This window comes from Trichechus manatus, unplaced genomic scaffold (assembly GCF_000243295.1).
Source record: "Trichechus manatus latirostris isolate Lorelei unplaced genomic scaffold, TriManLat1.0 scaffold00116, whole genome shotgun sequence".
Lineage (NCBI taxonomy): Eukaryota > Metazoa > Chordata > Mammalia > Sirenia > Trichechidae > Trichechus > Trichechus manatus.
Window position 1 is genome coordinate 1241262 of NW_004444052.1, and position 19482 is coordinate 1260743.

The following is a 19482-nucleotide window of genomic DNA, read 5'->3' on the forward strand; positions in this document are numbered from 1 at the left end:
GAGAAGGCCGAGAGAGAGAAAGCCTTCCCCTGGAGCTGACGCCTTGAATTTGGACTTTTAGCCTACTTTGACTATGAGGAAATAAACTTCTCTTCGTTAAATCCATCCACTTGTGGTATGTCTGTTATGGCAGCGCTAGATAACTAAGACACCTATGTAAAGGTCCACGTGGCAAAGAACAGAGGGCGATCTCTGGCCAATAGCCAGCAGGGAACTGAATCCTGCCCACAACCACACAAGTGAACTTGGAAGCAGATCCTCCCTCAGTTGGCCTTCAGATGAGCCAACACCCCAAATGCAACCCGTGAGAAACCTTGGGCCAGAGGCACCCAGCTAAGCTCTACCCAGATTCCTGACCCACAGACTGGGAGATGAATAAACGTTTGTTGTTTTTAGCTGCTAAGTCTCAGGGAAATTTATTACAAAGCAGAATAGAACTAATACACCAGGACCTAAACAAAAATGAGTAAGTTTTCATTATTTCTACTTACAGTTGGTCAGAATTCATTATATATATACACACACAGCGAAAGCTGTGAGAGCCGGAACTTGACGGGATTGCCTTGTTTTTCTGGGTCTCGAAAGTTCCCCTCCTTTGACAGGGTGCAGTCTTACCACTTTTTCTACCACTTGTTTTAGTGGAAAATATTTTAGTTTTCCTTCTCTGATAGGTTTTGGTTTTTGCAGGTTTTATTCTACGTATGTGTATATATATACATACATATACATATATATATATACACACACACACATATATATACACACACATATATATACACACACATATATATACACATATAAATGGAAACCCTGGTGGCATAGTGGTTAAGAGCTACGGCTGCTAAACAAAAGGTCAACAGTTTGAATCCACCAAGTGCTCCTTGGAAACCCTATGGAGCAGTTCTACTCTGTCCTGTAGGGTCACTATGAGTCAGAATCGATTCAACGGCAACGAGTTTGGTTTGTTGCTGTTTTTTTTCTTTCTTGGGGGGGGTGTATACATATATATGTATATGGCAACAAATGTCTTTAATTTAAAGGCTATTTCCACAGTATCCAAAGTTATATAACGGCAATGTTATCCAATCTTAAAGGCTTTTTTATAAAGGTATAATAACATTTTCCTGTCCTAATTACCCTATGACATGAAAGTACCCAGAGAAAATTCACATTCCCACTTCATAAAGCACAAAGAGCTGGCTGATGACCTTCAGAAGTTTTGACTTGGCGGCAGCAAGCACAGCCAGAACAGCCTTCACATCTGGGCTTTTCAGTTGGTCCAGAAGGTAGTTAAATTTGGATAGCCTGTTTTTCCAGTGCTCCAGCTCTGCTCGGGGCCCGAGGTCGTCTGCTTCCTTTCGCAGCTGATTGTTTTCCGCAAGGACCTGCAAATGCACACGGAAAACATGAGCCACTGAGTGGGGTGGAGACAGGAAAGTTATATACTCCAGCAAAAGTCAATAAATAAGAAACTAGGCTGAGTCATAATGTTTTTTATTCATTTACATGCTTCGAATGACAGCCTTTTACTAATTTAACATGTACTCATTATTAAAGCTTCAACAAAAATTCAGTTGATTTGTTCCAACTGGAAGTTACTCATTTAATGAGAGTTAAGTGCTCGGCTGCTAACCTAAGGGTTGGCAGTTGGAATTCACCAGCCGCTCCTCAGGAAAAAGATGTGGCAGTCTGCTTCTGTAAAGATTACATACTTGGAAACCCTATGGGCAATTCTACTCTGCCCTATAGGGTCGCTATCAGTCGGCACCAACTCAAAAGCAATGGGTTTAGTTTTTTTATTTTAACCTCAAGAAGTTTCCTTCGCCACTCACTTATGGATAACCTTGGAGCCATATAACCTGGGAAAACTCCATGCCTTAGGCTGGTTCATTTTAATTATGCTTACTTTTTGATGTGATATCCACCTTCATTGAGGACTTTTATGAAAATATATTTTTTTTAAGGTTAAGTTTCAAGCTCCCTTTCGGAGGACACACTGAATTAGAAAACACCTTATACTTCTCCAACATAAATTATAGTTTAGGAAAAATCAGCAAAGCACAGCCTTCTAATTACATAAACATATAAAGCCATTTATTCCCATTCCTTATAATTCTCATTATCTTTTCTGAACTAATGATTATTAAAAAAGAGCAAATTGGACATTTCACCTTTTGGGAAACTCGTGTAAAATACCTAGGCAAATGCGAATGACGTACTATATACCTGCTTTCATTGGCTAGCTCAATCACATGGCATCTGACAACAAACGTTTGGTTTCTGAAAATTACCTGTTCGGTCTGTTTGATCCATACTTTCATACAACCCTCTATTTTTTCCAAAGTCTCAGGATTATTAGCTATAGCCAAGTAGTCCATGGGTTGTTGCAGGGTTTTCAGTTCAAATATGTCACACTTTTGAAGGTTCACCTAATTAAAATTAAAATTAAATAAGATGAGGCTTTTAAAAACACACACACTTTTGGTCGATGCTTAGGCTTAGAAGGATCTCAAGGGAATACTCTAGCTCCCTCAGCACAGACCCCTGAAAGCATGGTACCAGATATGTAATGCTTGGTCTTCCCTTAACTATTAAGCACACCACTCAAGATGACTGATTTTGCAGTCAAACTCCGGGTCAGAAAAAAACTAAAAAGTGAACAAGGAAAAAGGAGAATACCATAACATTACAGAATTTGGTAATTCACAGGAAACTTGGGAATTATCTAGTCACATCACAAAACAAAAAACCAGTCAGCTTCAAGGAGTTTCTAGTCTATTATTTATTCTTTTTCAAAACTAAGCAAAGGAAAAGACTCCCGTGTCCTTACCCAACAACGTCCATACAGTTAGCAAGTTCAATGGCAAACACTTGGATTCAGGAGTAGGAGAGGCATTTTGACTTGACGAGAAACCTAATATATTTTTAAACACACCTCATACACTGAATACAGACTAGGAAGAAAGGCCCGATGATCTACTTCCAAAAATCAGTCAATGAAAACCCTATGAACCACAAAAATTCTATTCGTTCCACTGTGCATGGGGTCACCGTGAGCTGGAGGCCAACCCAATGGCAGCTTATAACAACAACAATATGCCAAAACGGACCTCAATATTTGGTAAAGGTATTTTCCTTCTGGTGAAGGTGCACCTGGCAGCCCATTGTCAGTTTCTGAAGTCACATCTCAAGCCCAGTCTAGCTTTACCAACAATAAAGCTAACATTTTTCTCAGTTGGTTCACAACCAGCATGAAGGCATGTGGTTATTTGTCACCCTCCAACTCCAGCATAGCCAAGGACCATGGTGGAATATGCTGGTTGGGGCGTGGAGGGTGTCAGATGCTGGGTTCGCACTCTACTCCCTTGAAACTAGCAGAGGGTTGCCCACTGGGGCCTGCTGCAGGGGGCACAGCCCACAGCCCCATCTGGACGTCACGTTCGAGATTGCGGGTTTCCATCCTTGGCATTCTAAAAAAGCCCTGCCAGCCCTGAGCTCCAATAGTCCCAAGTCCTGCTTCCTAAGCCGACCCTGCTCAGACGTGACCGCTTGTGGCCCTGTGACAGCCCTGTCCACCTTAGGCTGCAGAGATGCCACTCCGCCCTCCCTGGGCCTGGCTCCCACTCTGGGTCTCTTTTGTTGAACTCTGATCGAGCTCCGGTAAACCCACTGGGCTGCACACGCCTCCACTCCCCTGCGCCTTTGCTACCGCTGCTCCTCGGCCTGGAAGGATCTTCCAGCCTCCTCCATGTCATTGCTCATCCTCAGGATCCAACCCAGTGGGTGCAACCTCTCCCACACTGCACCTTCCACCCTCCACGTCTCCTAGAGCACTCCTTAGCTTACAGGGGTGGAGTCTGGGCTTCACGAAGTGGCTGGCTCTGCCCCCCCTCCTGTGCAAGTATCCATCACACTTTTTTAATATCTCTATTACAATATGAGGAGTCCCAGGTGGTGCAAACGGTTAACACACTAAGCTGCTAACCAAAAGGTTGGAGGTTTGAGTCCACCCAGCAGTGCCTCAAAAGAAAGGCCTGGCAATCTACTTCTAAAAAATCAGCCATTGAAAATTCTATGGAGCGCAGTTCTACTCTGACACGCGTGGGGTCGCCATGAACCAGAATCAACTCAACGGCAACTGGTCCTGGCATCACAATATCAAGTGGAACCAAATGAAAATACTGTTTAGGTAGAATGTCAACAATTTCATTTGGTCCAATCTACTTGTCACTGTCTGGCCTGCATCACAGTTAATTGCAAATATAACTCAGGTGTCAACTGCAATCATCCTGCCCCTGCCTGGGTAACATTTTCTCAATTCTCTCATTCCACATTTTTTCAAAGCCTAACGCCCCCTTCCCCCAGTATCCCAATTGTTGTTTTTGTTAGGTGCTGTTGAGACGATTTTCCCCGCATAACAACCCCACGTGACAGAGTAGAACTGCCCCATAGGGTTTTCTAAACTGTAATCTTTACAGGAGCAGATCACCAGGTCTTTCTGCCACAGAGCTGCTGAGTGGGTTCGAGCCACTAACCTTTCAGTTAGCAGCCGAGCTCTTAACCTTTGTGCCATCAAGCCTCTTTCAATATTGCAATAGGTCTCGGTATTCCCGGGGTTGGGGGGGGGTTACATTGTCATCATTACCATGGGATCCGATTCACTATCTCCATTTGTGCCTCATATTCCGGTTGTTTCCTTAACTTCTCTCTGAGTCTGTCTCTCACAAACACACACGTACACACACCAGGGAGCACACGCCCTCTATTCCAAGTAATCACATATCTAGGCCTATGGTGACCAGTTGCCATTAGGTAATTGTAACTCATGGTGACCCCATGTGTGTCAGAGTAGACCTATACTCCACAGGGTTTTCAATGCTTGATTTTTCAGAAGTAGATCACCAGGTCTTTCTTCCAAGGCACCTCTGCCAGCCTTTCAGTTAGCAGCCCAGCGCATTAACTGTTTGCACCACCAAGGGACTCCAGGCCTAGGTACCCAAAAAAATCAAACCCACTGCTGTCGAGTCAATTTTGACTCACACTGAGCTTATAGGACAGAGTAGAACTGCCCCATAGGGTTTCCAAGGCTGTAGATCTTTACAAAAGCAGATTGCCAAATCTTTCTCCTGTGGAGCAGCTGATGGGTTCAAACTACCGACATTTTTGGTTGACAGCTAAGCGCTTTAACCACTGCACCACCAGGCCAATGGTAAACCAAAAAAAAAAAAAATCCCACTGCTATCGAGTCAATTCCGACTCATAGCAACCTTGTAGGACAGGCCTATGGAAGGTAGTGTAAATTTTACAGAAGCTAAATCTCACATTTGCCAAACTTATCTAAAGGCCTTTTTGGTCACTGGATCAACCACACAGCCGAGGCCACTTTCTTCCAGACGATTCTTTTCTCCCATCTCTTCAGAATTTCTTTTTACCCCTACCCACTGCCCACCACACACACACACACACACACACACACACACACTCACACACACTCATGCCCGTTCCAAATTCCTTTCACTCTAGGATGAACAGCAATACCACAAGCACCTCACACTTCTATCTTTGAAGCTCAGCATCTGACATGACCCTATGTTACTGTCAACATTTGTATGAAACCCCCAAACGCATTTATTGCTACAAACGTTACAAATTTAAATCTAGTTACCGCCACCTGTCAGGGGACAATAAAAATACCTACACATTTTTTTCAAGATTTTCAAGATGGCTACATTAAGACCAGCTAAGAGAAGTATCAAGGAGCCCTGGTGGTGCGATGGTTAAGCACTCAGCTGCTAACTGAAAGGTTGGCGGTTCAAACTCACCCAGTGGCTCCACAGTAGAAAGACCTGGTGACCTGCTCCTGTAAAAATACAGCCTAGAAAACTCTACAGGGCAGTTCACTCCATCATATGGGGTCACTATGAGTTGAAACAGACTCAACAGCACCCAACAACAACAAGAGAAGTATCACACGTGTACATTCTACTTGGTCACCATTTGATAATTTTGAAAGAAACGGCTTATTCACTCTTACTTTCTCTTTCAGGCTCTCTTGAGCACTTGTCAGGACACCCACGAAGCCTTCCAGAGAGCACAGAAAGTCCTGGCGGATGCCAGACACTTCCTGAAGACCGTCACGCTCGCCCCAGCCGTGGTCCGTGGCTTTGAGAGCAGGAATGAAGATGTCTGAGAGCAAACGTCTCATGCTGTTTAGCAGGCCCCCATCAGCGGTGTCGAGCATGTTAAAGCTCAGTTCCTGGAAAATCATTAGAAGGTCCTTTACAGTAAAAACTACCTTAACTCGCAATGTGGCCGCTAGGTCATGTCTAAATGTTAATTCATCACTTACCCAGGAATTATTATTACTGGCTATGAAATAAATTTGATAATACTCTAAATGGCAATCACCAAAATAAAAGCAGTTTATTTACCAGTTTATTTGCTCCAAGCAAATTGGGGACAGGACGAGAACTTGTACAGATGTACTTTGTACAATAAATAAAGTTATATAGCAATTTTAGGAATCCTACTGGAAGTGTATCAAATATACCATTAAATAAATTACACACTGGGAATTGTTTTTAAAAAGAAAGACCTCATTGTTATCCACATATATGCATATACACATACATAATGTTATATCAATTTTAGTTAATAAATTGAATATTAACTCCTTTTGCTCAACAGATTTAAGGAAAATGTCCTCTTAATTGCTTGCTTTAAATACTAAATGTATATATATATAACCAAAGACCCATTGCCATCGAGTCAATTCTGACTCATAGCAACCCTACAGGAAAGAGTAGAACTGCCCCATAGGGTTTCCAAGAGGCAGCTGGTGGATTCGAACTGCCGACCTTTTGGTTAACAGCTGAGCTCTTAACCACTGTGCCATGAGGGCCCCATATATATATATACTTCTGTGAAGGTAGTTTTAGATATTACGATTGTACACAATGGTAGTCTCCACAGTGAGAAATGACTCGTGTACAAGTTGATTGGGGTACAATGTGATTTTGGTAATTCTGTGTAAACAACTGATCTTGTTCCTTACCCGATGGATGTTCTCGGGAGTGATGGCTGTGGAAGTGTCAGTCCTGATGAAGAACACACATACCCCAGTAAGAGCGACATCTTTTCCCTCAGTCACGAACACCTTGGGTTTTGTAATCTTTCCAGAAACAAGATTTACCCCTCCTGAAGGGCTGAGTTGTCCTACAAATGCAAAAGATTTTACTTTCACAAATGCTGTTCACAATCCACATTGATCATCTCTTGGAAAGAAGTTTCATTGGTAAAATATTGCCATTGCTGATGCATTCATGTGCCCTAGATGGGTCCATAACTTGGACAATCAGTAGCCTGAGCCCTAAAGCAATCAAAAAGTATCTGCTTGACTCCAGCTTACAGGTTCATTTTAAAATTGTCACTCCAGGAATAAACAAGGATGGGGTAGCAGGATAAGAGAGTTTGGTCCAGGCCAGATGCTTCCTGGAGCTACCAAAGTAGTCTCCATCTGCAATGGAAAGAGTTCCTGTGTGGTGCAAATGGTTAACGCACTCAGCTATTAACTGAAAGGCCTGGAGATCGACTTCCAAAAACTCAGTCATTGAAAACCCTGTGGCAGACACACATGGAGTCACCATGGGAAAGAATCGACTCGATAGCAACTGGTTTACCTACAGTGGATCTTCAAAGGGGCAGTGAGAAAAGGGTGAGGGAGGAGAAATCATATATTGGCATGTACTGTGTGCCAGGCTTTCTGCTGGGTACCTTATCCACATTATTAAAGCTCACAACAACCCTAAAGGCAGCTGTGACCTGTCCCAGGCCACACAGCCAACGGGTGGCAGAGGGAGCACCAACACCAAATCTGATTACAAAACTCATGACCAAGCTTCCCCATGGTTTCTCTACTCTGTCATCGTCAGCTTAGCCCGGTGGTCCTTCCAAGGACTGCTACAGTCAGGACCACACAGAGACAGGACACATTCATGGTTAACAGTGTTGGATCTAGAGTCACACTCCCTGGACTTCAACCCTGGGCTACACTTCTTAGCCACATGCTCTTGAACAAGTTATTTAACCTCTCTGTGTCTCAGTTTTCTCATCTAAAAAAATGGGAATAATACTACTACAATGTTTCTTCTGGAATCATTGTGAAGATTAAATAACTTACTGCACATAAAGACTCTAGAAAAGCATATAAAAATACTAGTCCAGTAAACATTATCGTTACTATTATTATTTGAAAGTTCATTTTTGGTTATCCAAGAATGTAGCTCACTGAGTGGCTCATTCAAGCATGTTCTGAGCTATTCCATTGTGTTCTTATCTGCCCAAGGAAGTTTTAGATCTCCAAACAAATTGGTCGCTCAACCGAGATTGGGGTGGGAGGAGGTACTAAGGAAGGAAATGGGGAAAGTGGACCTGAAGTTGAATTCTATGATCCTGGAATTAGAGCCTCTTGGAGGAATCCTCCCTGTGGGGCTCTTCATCCCCACGGTGCTGGGCTAGAGACTTCTGACTAGGCTTTGATGGTGAACTCCTTCCACTAAAGTAACCAGAAGAGATCTAGCTCATTCACACTTGTGTCCTGACTACTATCACCTGGATCTCACAAGTAATGCAATGTTAGACTAGACGTTTCAACCAAGGCACCACAATATGATAGATATCAGAAAAGAAAGACAGTTTGAAGGTTAAAAAAAAACCCTACAGAAATTTCAATCAGTGTTCTAGAACTGATCAGATGTCTCATCCACATCAGAATCTGAATGGGTCAGAGCATAGGTTGAAGAATGATTTTGTGAAAATGGTTGTGCAGTGCAAAGGGTAGAGGTGTGAAGTGTTTCCACTTTGACCTCAGGTCAAGAATATGGTGATCCAACAGAGGGTCTCACACAGAGCTGGAAAAAAATGTAGAACAAAATTCTAACTCACAAAAAAAGACCAGACATACTGGCCTGACAGAGACTGGAGAAACCCCAAGAGTATTGCCCCTGGACACCCTTTTAGCTCAGTAATGAAGTCATTCCGGAGGTTCACCGTTCAGCCAAAGATTAGACAGCCCCATAAAACAAAATGAGACTAATGGGGCACAACAGTCCAGGGACAACGACTAGAAGGCAGGAGGTGACAGGAAAGCTGGTAATAGGGAACCCAAGATTGAGAGGGGACAGTGTTGACATGTCATGGGGTTGTTAACCATTGTCATAAAACAATATGTGTTCTGTTTAATGAGAAACTATTTGCTCTGTAAACCTTCATCTAAAGTACAATTTAATTAATTAATTAATTTTTTTAAAAACAGAATATGGTGATCATTATTGACCTCAGGTCAAGAATAAGGGGATCACCATGGACATATGCCTTCCGTGCCATGAGACCAGAAGAACTAGATGGTGCACAGCTGCCATTACTGAACGTTTTGATCTATGATTCAACAGACGAATCCTGATCAAGAGAGGGGAAGAAAAAAACAGATCAGAATCTCAAATTCTCAGTGGAATCCAGACTTTCTAGAGCTGTTGAGGCTGGAAGAACACCCAAACCTATTGCCCTGAGATAATCTTTAAACTTTAAACTTGAAAACAAAATTTTTCCCAGAAGTCTGCTTTGACCAAACAACAGTTTAGCTTAATTTGTAAAGTATATCTGCCCAAACATTGTACTCTTTCAAAGATATATCTATGTGGGATCGAGTTGACAACAGCATCTCAAAAAGTTAGATGAGAAGGTTAGGAGGCGGTGATTATATGTTGATGGTGGTGGAATAATTTGGAAAGGGATAGCGAGAATGGTTACACAACTTGAAGAATATAAACAATGTCACTTAATTGTACATGTAGAATTTGTTGAAATGGTATATCCTTTGCTGTGTATATATTCATAAAAAAATTAAAAAGTTTTTTAAAAGCATAATTCAAAAATAATAATAATAATAGGGTGCTCAACAATCCCAGTTTGCCCAGGACTGAGGGTTTCCCAGGACGCCAGACTTCCAATGCAAAAATCTCAGGCAAAGCAGAATGGTTGGTCACCCTAGGCAAGAAACAGGGTCTTCAGCTCAACCACCTAAGGAGCCTGGTATGTGTCCCCTGGAGTCTAGGGACAAGACAGACTGATATATGACACCTCCCCAAGAATTCTAAACCCAACAGGCAACAAGGCAGAAAGAGAGAAACTGTGCCGAACCTGGAGCTAACGACATACCCCTAGATGGCAGGCGCAAGATGCATACGTGTTTCTAGTGAACCAAATGAGGGCCCCACTGAAAAGAGAGCCACTCTGGAGCCATTTTAAATCATGCTGAGGAGGACTGTTAGAGGGATGGTGGGGCAGAGTGAGTTGGTGTTGTGTAAACTACCAAAAGTACAGAGGTTGAGGGCAATGGTCATGGGGAGGACAAGGCACTGCCATGGAATGTGCAGCCAAATGTTCCCAGGGACCATCTCCGGAGACCCTACCAGGATGCCCACAAGACAGTGAGCCCAGAGAGGGCAAGGTCAGCCAGCTATGACAATGATAGTTGAGGAAAAACTTGCCTGCCACCCCTTACCTCTTCCCTCCACCCACTTCAAGCCTGAAACAGCCAGAAACTGAGGCTGGCATGATGGGGACCAAGGGTGGAAGAAGAAGTTGGGGTACCAGAGGATGACCATATAGTCCTCTCCCACCACAAGCTTCAACCTTAAGCAGCCCCAGTTGGAGGATGGGAGAAGATTTAACAAGGACTAGACATTTTTAGTTTCTGAATTAAGACTGTGTTTGTAATTTGAAAAGACTACAGTTGTCCCTTGGTATCTGAGGAGGATTGATTCCAGGACACCCTGTGGATACCAAAATCCATGGATGCTCAAGTCCTTTACATAAAATGACATAGAATTTGCACACTGTATAACCTACAAACATCTCCCATATACTTTAAATCATCTCTAGATTATTTATAATACCTAATACAACGTAAATACTAAATAAATAATTGTTATACTGTACTGTTTGGGCAATAGTGACAAGAAAAAAAAGTCTGTATATGTTCAGTACAGACGCAACCATCTTAGGCCTGACTATATAGTACATGTCAGCAACAACGTAACATTTTGTTCACATAGTTCAATCCACAGTTGGCTAAATCCACGCATGTGGAACTCACGGATATGGAGGGTAGACTGCGTAAGCCAGTAAACCCAGTGGCCATCAAGTTGACACCAACTCATGGTGACCCCGTGTGTGTCAGAGTAGAACTGTGCTCAATAGGGTTGTCTATGGCTGACTTTTTGGACATGGATCACCAGGCCTTTCTTCTGAGGTACCTCTGAGTGGACCTGAACCTCCAACTTTTCAGTTAACAGCCAAGCATGTTAATTGTTTGCACAACCCAGGAATTCTGAAGAGACCATGGTTATACTTATTATCTAAGAATGTCTAGAAAATACATAGCATTCCCTGAATTTTAATCCAAGGGCAAAAGACGAGCTACCCCCACTGGAAAGGTTTAAGGGAAGAACTGAAAGAAAAAATAAAGTTGCATTTACGTTTGCATGCCATGAGTCCATCTTGTTCAGTGTGAGATTTAAACATTAAGGCCAACTTCATCCAGTTTACACCTCATGGATGAACTCAATTATTTCATCTGAGCTTATATTTTGCAATCTGGGATAGATGAAAATTTCCATTTTGCTTTGGTTTTTCACTCAAAATGTAATGAACTTTCTGAGCACAAAATATCAAATTGATAACTTTGGGAAAATGCCAGTCATTGAGAGTATGCACCCATAATTATCTCAGTTTTTAAACAAAAAAGCATTGCCATGCTATATGCCAGGAACAATAACTATTCTCCTTTTTTTCAAAAGAATCATAAGAGGATGCATATGATACTTTAATGTAATCATAATATATCTGTTTACATCCTTAGTTTGGGCTTTAAAATTATATTAACCCACTTAAAGTAGAATGAGATACGCCAGTGGATCCCACACAAAGATTTGCAAATGTTTCTTAAGTGAAAACAAATAAACCTGTTATTGAATATTACTAATTTAAATCAGTCAGTCTAAAACATACATAATGTGATATTTAACTGGAAAAGTAGAGTTATACTCATTGACAATAATTTCTATGTTGAAAAGAAATGCCATATATAGACAAGAAACAGATGCCCATAAAGAAGTTATAGAATATAATTACGTAGAATGAACTAGTACCTAGCCTCAAGATATAAACTACTTTACTATTCCCCCATTGCCAACACAGTATGATAAGGAAAACAAAATATCTTAGTTAAAGTTAGGCTAAATATCCACCACTGTCTATACTCTTAAGTTGGTAATAGAACCTCTTCCATCAAGCCACACCCACTGCACCTCACTGCTCCCCACCTCCCCCAGTGAGATGAAATGTAAGAGGCCTGGTCAGTTTTCACAGTGGCTTTTTGCTTCATGCCTCCCTAGAATAACTCTGACCACACATTCCTGGGTTATGTCACACCAGATACCTGTTTCTGTGACCTCCACATCCTGATAGTAAAACATGAGGTGACGGAGACCTCCAGCCACAAAGAGTTGATCGATTCTTTCAATCTAGGGAACAGAAAAGGTAAGTTAATGACTGTTCAGAATCAGAATCCTCATGAAAATCAGCTTCGATAGTACTGTTGTTAGGTGCTGTCGAGTCGGTTCCAACTCATAGCAACTCCAAATATAGCAGAACAAAATTTGCTGGATCTTGTGCCAGGCTCACTCACAATCACTGCTATGTTTGAGCCCGTTGCTGCAGCCACTGTGTCAGTTCATCTCACTGAAGATCTTCCTCTTTTTCACTGACCATCTACTTTACCAAGCATCAGTCCTTCTCCAGGGACTGATCCCCCCTGATAACATGTCCAAAGTATGTGAGACATAGTCTTGCCATCCTTGCTTCTAAGGAGCATTCTAGTTGTACTTCTTCCAGGGCAGATTTGTTGGTTCTTTTGACAGTCCATGGTATATTCAGTATTCTTCGCCAGTAACACAATTCAAAGACGTCAATTCTTCTTCAATCTTCCTTATTCATCGTTCAGCTTTCGAATGCATATGAGGCAATTGAAAATGGCTTGGGTCAGGCGCACTTTAGTCCTCAAGGTGACATCTTTGTTTTCTAGCACTTTAAGGAGGTCCTTTGCAGCCGATTTGCCCAATGCAATGTGTCTTTTGATTTCTTGACTGCTGCTTCCGTGGATGTTGATTATGGAAACAAATAAAATGAATGCTTGATAACCTCAATCTTTTCTCTGTTTATCATGATGTTGCTTATTGGTTCAGTTGTGAGGATTTTTGTTCTCTTTATGTTGCGGTGTAATCCATACTGAAGGCCATGGTCTTTGATCTTCATCAGTAAGTGCTTCAAGTCCTCTTCATTTTCATCAAGCAAGGTGGTGTCATCTGCATTTCACAGGTTATTAATAAGTCTTCCTCCAATCCTGATGCTGCGTTCTTCTTCATATAGTCCAGCTTCTTGGATTATTTGCTCAGCATACAGATTGAATAAATATGGTGAAAGGACACATTCCTGATGTATACCTTTCCTGATTTTAAACCTCACAGTATCCCCTTATTCTATTTGTACCACTGCCTCTTGGTCTATGTACAGGTCTATGTACAAGTCCCAAAAGCTTTACTCCCTCCATGTCATTAAGGTTGACTCTACTTTGAGAAGGCAGCTCTTCCCCAGTCATATTTTTAGCGTCTTCCAATCTGAGAGGTTCATCTTTCAGAACTATATCAGACAATGTTCCACTGCTATCTATAGGGTTTTCACTGGCCAATTTTTTTCTGACGAAGATCACTAGGTCCTTCTTCCCAGTCTATCTTAGTCTGCTGTCCACCATGGGTGACCCTGTTGGTATCTGAAACACTAGTAGCTTCACTTCCAGCATGCCAGCAACACACAAGCCACCACAGTACGACAAACTGAAAGACAAGTGGTAGCATCCCATATATAAGGGAACATATTATTTTCAATATAAAAACAATGAAAAATTTTAATGCTTTTGTTATATCTCACCATATTAAAGATTCAATTCAAAGAAGTAATTCAATCAACCATAGAAATATTTGCTCTATATCCACATTTGAAAAGGAATCGTCCTTCCAATTTTGCTAATTTTCCTAAAGTGTTGAGCTGTTGAAGGCAGATATAAATATAGATAACTGTTTCATTTTTTAGTCAATTGTAGATCAGAAAAAGAAAGACAGCATGCAAACCTTTCAAAATCCAGTTAAATTTAAACCTCAGTTCTTCCCTTCACAAGCTCTGTTACACTGGGCAAGTAATTTCACCTCCTCAAACCCGTTTCCCATCTGAGAAGTAGAGATAATAATACCAATTGTCATGGATTGAATTATGTCCCCCCAAAAATGTGTCTATCAATTTGGCTGGGCCATGATTCCTGGTATTGTGTGATTTTCCTATATGTTGTAAATCCTGCCTCTATGATGTTAATGAGGGAGGATGGGCGGCAGTAGTGTTAGTGAGGCAGGACTCCATCTACAAGATTGGATTGTGTCCTGAGGCAATCTCTTGAGATATAAAAGAGAGAAGTGAGCAGAGAGACAAGGGGACCTCATACCACCAAGAAAGCAGTGCAAGGAGCAGAGCGCATCTTTTGGACCCGGGATCCCTACATGGAGAAGCTCCTAGTCCAGGGAGACATGGATGAGAAGGTCAACAGAGAGAGAAAGCCTTCCCCTGGAGCTGACGCCCTGAATTTGGACTTTTATCTTACTTTACTGTGAAGAAATAAATTTCTCTTTGTTAAAGCCATCCACCTTTGGTATTTCTGTTATAGCAGCACTAGATGACTAAGACACCAATCTTTGAGGTTACTGTAATTTTAATATAAATAATGTATATAAATTGCTTAGCACAGGACTTGACACAAAGAAAGTAAAATAAATAGAGGCTTCAAAAAAAAAATAATAAAAACCCCAGTCTAGAAAACTGGTTGCCCTTATGAAATAAAATCAAATTGGATCCCCGAAAAAAAAAGTCTAACTCTCTAGAGACAATTAATATTAAATTACAATAATCACTGAAAACTGGCCTGAGAACATGTATGAGTATGGAACACTCATTCCAATAGCAACGTGGAACTCAGTCCCATCCTTAGGGTTCACTGTCTTGAAGTCCGCCAAAAGGCCTGCTACCAGCTAAGGCCCTTTCTTCAAATAGTCAACAGTGCAGTTTGAATTCATGTGGCAAGAAAAGGATAAAATCTAGTCTGAAAACTTAGGTGTGAAAATAAACCCTTTACAATTACCACCATGCTATAGATAAAATGTTAAACCATTATCATAAGGAAAAGCAAGTTATCCTATTTTCTCTGTTAAATTTCAATGATCACAGATGCTATGAAGATGAGGAGGGTAGGCTCAATGAGATGAACTTCCAAGCCAAGAATCTGGAAAAGGAGATGCTGCCATTGTGGCCAGAATTAACCTTCCTCCGCCTCTAGCCTTGGTTGTGAGCCAGGTCTTGAGTTTCCTACAGTTCTGAACTTTTGGTCATTTATTCCATCTGCATCACCCCAAATCCAGACGTCTGAATTGGGAAGCAGGGTTGAACGGCAGTTACACATTTCACAATCTTCTCAAGGTTGAATCAACTATGTGACCCTGTCTCCTTCTATGTGCCCATTTTTTGAGGGAATAATACTATCTATCTCCTGGTATTGTAATGATTAAATGAATAGATATATATAAATCATTTAGAACAGGGGCTGACACATGGCACACATTCAGTAAACGTTAGTAATGACGAAAGAAAAGGAAAATGAGAAGGACATTCCTTAACTCCCAATTGATTCATCCTGTAGTTATCCACTCTTAACGGTTCCACTGATCTCCAACTTAACCCACCCGGAGTGGCCCAAGAGGAAGGAACCAAGCCAATTTCGCACTCTTTCCAACTCCATGTTCAGTGATACCATGTTGATAGGTTGAAATCAGCCACGGTGGGGCTATTTACACCACAGGAATCAGCAAACACTAAAAACCAGTGCCCTACTCCTAGTCCAGAGCTGATTGTTCAGCATTTACCAGCCTACCACTGAAAAGCATTAGCAGCAGTGTGGCTTCCCAGTCAATAAAAAAGGGCTTCCTTCTTTCTTCTTCTTCTTTTTTTTTTCCTCATGCTGAATAAGTTTTAAAAAAAAAAAATTGGAGGAATTGTTATGGATTGAATTGTGTCCCCCCAAAATAATGTGTGTCAACCTGGCTAGGCCATGTTTCCCAGGATTGTGTGATTGTTCACCATTTTGTCATCTGATGTGATTTTCCCATGTGTTGTAAATCCTATCTCTGCGATGTTAATGAGATGGGGTTAGTGGCAGCTATGTTAATGAGGCAGGACTCAATCTACAAGATTAGATTGTGTTTTAAGCCAATCTCTTTTGAAATATAAAAGAGAAAAGCGAGCAGAGACACATGGGGACCTCATTACCATCAAACAGGAAGAGCCAGGAGTATGCGTCCTTTGGACCTGGGATTCCCGCACTGAGAAGCTCCTAGACCAGGGGAAGATTGATGACAAGTACATCCTCCAGAGCCAAAAGAGAGAGAAAGCCTTCCCCTGGAGCAGATGCCCTGAATTTGGACTTCTAGCCTAATAGACCGTGAGAAAATAAATATCTGTTTGTTAAAGCCATCCACTTGTGGTATTTCTGTTATAGCAGCACTAGATAACCAAGACAGGAATTATCACAGGGCTTCAATATGCCTTCCTTATTGCTCAGGAAATTGTATCTTCCCATATTCTGGCCTTCCTAACACAAGGTGAAATCACCAAGCTCATCAGACCCCTGATTTTGGGATGAAATCACAGAAAATGGAAATCAAGGTCAGGAACAAAATAAATCAGATTCAGCTGCCCAGCCAAAGTCCAAGCCAGTAAACTACAAGATGACTCAGGCTCCCAAGATAGAACAGGTTAAATGCAAAGAGATAAATCAGCAGCTGAGAGGAGAGTCTGTTCTCCAACCCTAGGTTACGCAGTGGTGCCTAAGCCCAGCTCCGTTGGTTGTGGAGGGATACAGACATCGCCGTCAGAATCATGGAACTCAAATGATAATTGTAAGTTCCCCGATTCAACATGACAGCTGGTAAGTGCTAAGCACATTCTACCACCACCGGTACAGAATCAAAATGGAATCCTGTCCCTGTTAAAAAATAGATAGATACATAGACAAACATATATATGCCCCTTTCTAAGGTACAGCGCAATCCTGTCATAGGATGGTGTCCAGGCCTTCTGTGCTCTCTATAATCAGGACAGTGAGAACCCAAAAGCATCTCACCTGATTCCCCTCAAGAATGGCATCCTCCACTTCCGCTTTGTCCAGGTCCACACAGGAAGCTACGATAGCAAATAAGTAGTTGTGCCTGCCGTCCAAACGAGCCCGCTTGGCTTCCTTCTGTTCCTTCAGTCTTTGCTAAAAGAAAGGAACAAAAATGTCTTTTGGCACCTGCTGTTCTGAAATGGATTCATATTATAACAATTTCATGTGATTGTTGTCTTTTCAAGTCCTGGGTATTTAGATAATAGATAGCCAAACGGTCCTGGTTTTTATGTACTAACTTTTATCTAGAAATAGTGTTACTTTTACTGTGAAAATAAGAAGTGCCCCTTGTTTTAAAATTATATAATACAGATAGGTCAAAAGAAAAAATAAAAATCATTTGCCATCCAGAAATTATTACTGTTAATAATCTCCTAAATCTTTACATTTCTAGGAATATGTAAGTGTTCAACACAACACACACAAAAAGAGATACCCATTTTTGTAAAAATTTTCCTAAGTCATAAAGTAATACTCTTCTACACTATTTCCTATCTTTAGTGTCTGTCTACAGGTTCACATCTGGTCTTGAAACTAATTTCTGGACACCATTGCTTACTTTTTCACTACTGATTGTTAGGTACAATACTAAGGCATGCTCAATGTATCCAACGTTGGTAGTTTGAAGCGTATCTTTCTATACCATTCTCTATGTTCATGCAAACATATGCAAATCTCTACACACATAGGAGCCCTGGTAGCACAGTGGTTAAGAGCTTGGCTGCTTACCAAAAGGTTGGCGGTTCAAATATACCAGCCACTTCTTGGAGAACCCCGTGGGGAAGTTCTACTCTGTCCTATAGGGTCACTATAGTCGGAATCAACTCGAGGGCAACAGGTTTGGTTTTTGGTTTATATACACATATATATTTATTTTATACTATGAAATTTTTTCCTTCATTTTTTACCTTAATAGTACATCACAGACTTCTTTCCAGTTTGATGCATAGTATTTCAATCTGTGTATTAGCTAAACAATATTTCACAATAAGCATGTATTCTAATTTATTCACTATTTTGTCACTGGTGGACATTCTGCTTCTATACCATTTACTGAATTAAGTGCATTACCTTTAATGCCAACCACGAACTCCTAGTGGGAAGAGGAAAGGTGACCCCTATGAGCTCTTCTTTTATTCAATATAGTTATTAAATCCCAAATAGGTGCATGCACTGTAGAAACACCAGCTGTAACAAACACTACCCAGTAAGCTCAAAAATCTCACAGCCTGGCTGGGAGAATGTAAGCAGAAAATGTAAATATGACAAAATGGCATGAGGGTTTTAGCAGGACATTATGGGACTCCAGAGAAGGGACATCGAGGAGGACCCCCACTGCAGCCCAGGGTTTAGAGGCGTAGGGGTAGAGGTGGCAGGAAACCTTTCAGGAGGAGTTGGCTCAGCCTAGAGTTGAAGGAGAGTCAGCCACACTCCCTGCGAGAGAGGCATTTCTGCACATGCAGAGGTTGAGAGGCATGAGAAAGCATAGAAACAAGGCACCCAGAATGGCTGAACTTAAGAGAACTAGAAAAACATATGGACATATATATTTACAACAATGACAGAAAAAAAAAGGAGTAGCTACTGAGGCTGCTGTGTACAGCCAAAAACCTTACGGGATTTAGTTCCCTAGTTTGGAGGTTTAGGGTCACGGTTTCATAGGACATCACAGTTAAATGGCCTAATAAAATGTTTAGCATTTCTGTTCTATCTCCTAGTTTGTTGTGTAGTTCCTGGGGTCTTAAAAGCTTGCAAGTGACCATCCAAGGCACAACAATTGGTCTTTATTCCCCTGGAGCAAGAGAGGAAGAAGGAGAGTCACAAACAGGAGGAGGATACGGAATGTGAGGCTAATTGCTTCCATGAGTTTCATGGTTTGAATTATGTTCCCCAAAAAAAATGTGTGTATCAATTTGGCTGGGCCATGATTGCCAGAATTGTGTGGTTGGCCTCCATTTTGTGATTGTAATTTTATATTAAAGAGGATTAGAGTGGGATTGTACCACCACCCTTACCCAGGTCACATCCCTGATCCAATGTAAAGGGAGTTTCCCCAGGGTGTGGCCTGTACCACCTTTTCTCTCTCAAGAGATAAAAGGAAAGGG

At 41.5% G+C, this 19482-nt stretch overlaps 1 protein-coding gene across 1 annotated transcript in view; it reads right to left on the reverse strand.

Moving 5' to 3' along the window:
• DNAH5 (dynein axonemal heavy chain 5) overlaps positions 1 to 18411 on the reverse strand; it is a 251935-nt gene extending 233524 nt beyond the window's left edge. The window contains exons 1-7 of the mRNA XM_012557737.1: positions 18364 to 18411; positions 17336 to 17470; positions 12500 to 12584; positions 7055 to 7215; positions 6035 to 6256; positions 2292 to 2429; positions 1209 to 1385 (exon numbers count right to left, since the gene is read on the reverse strand). Coding sequence (XP_012413191.1) covers positions 1209 to 1385; positions 2292 to 2429; positions 6035 to 6256; positions 7055 to 7215; positions 12500 to 12584; positions 17336 to 17470; positions 18364 to 18411 — 966 coding nt within the window. The remainder of the gene's footprint in view (positions 1 to 1208; positions 1386 to 2291; positions 2430 to 6034; positions 6257 to 7054; positions 7216 to 12499; positions 12585 to 17335; positions 17471 to 18363) is intronic.
• Between the last annotated feature and the right edge of the window lie 1071 nt (positions 18412 to 19482).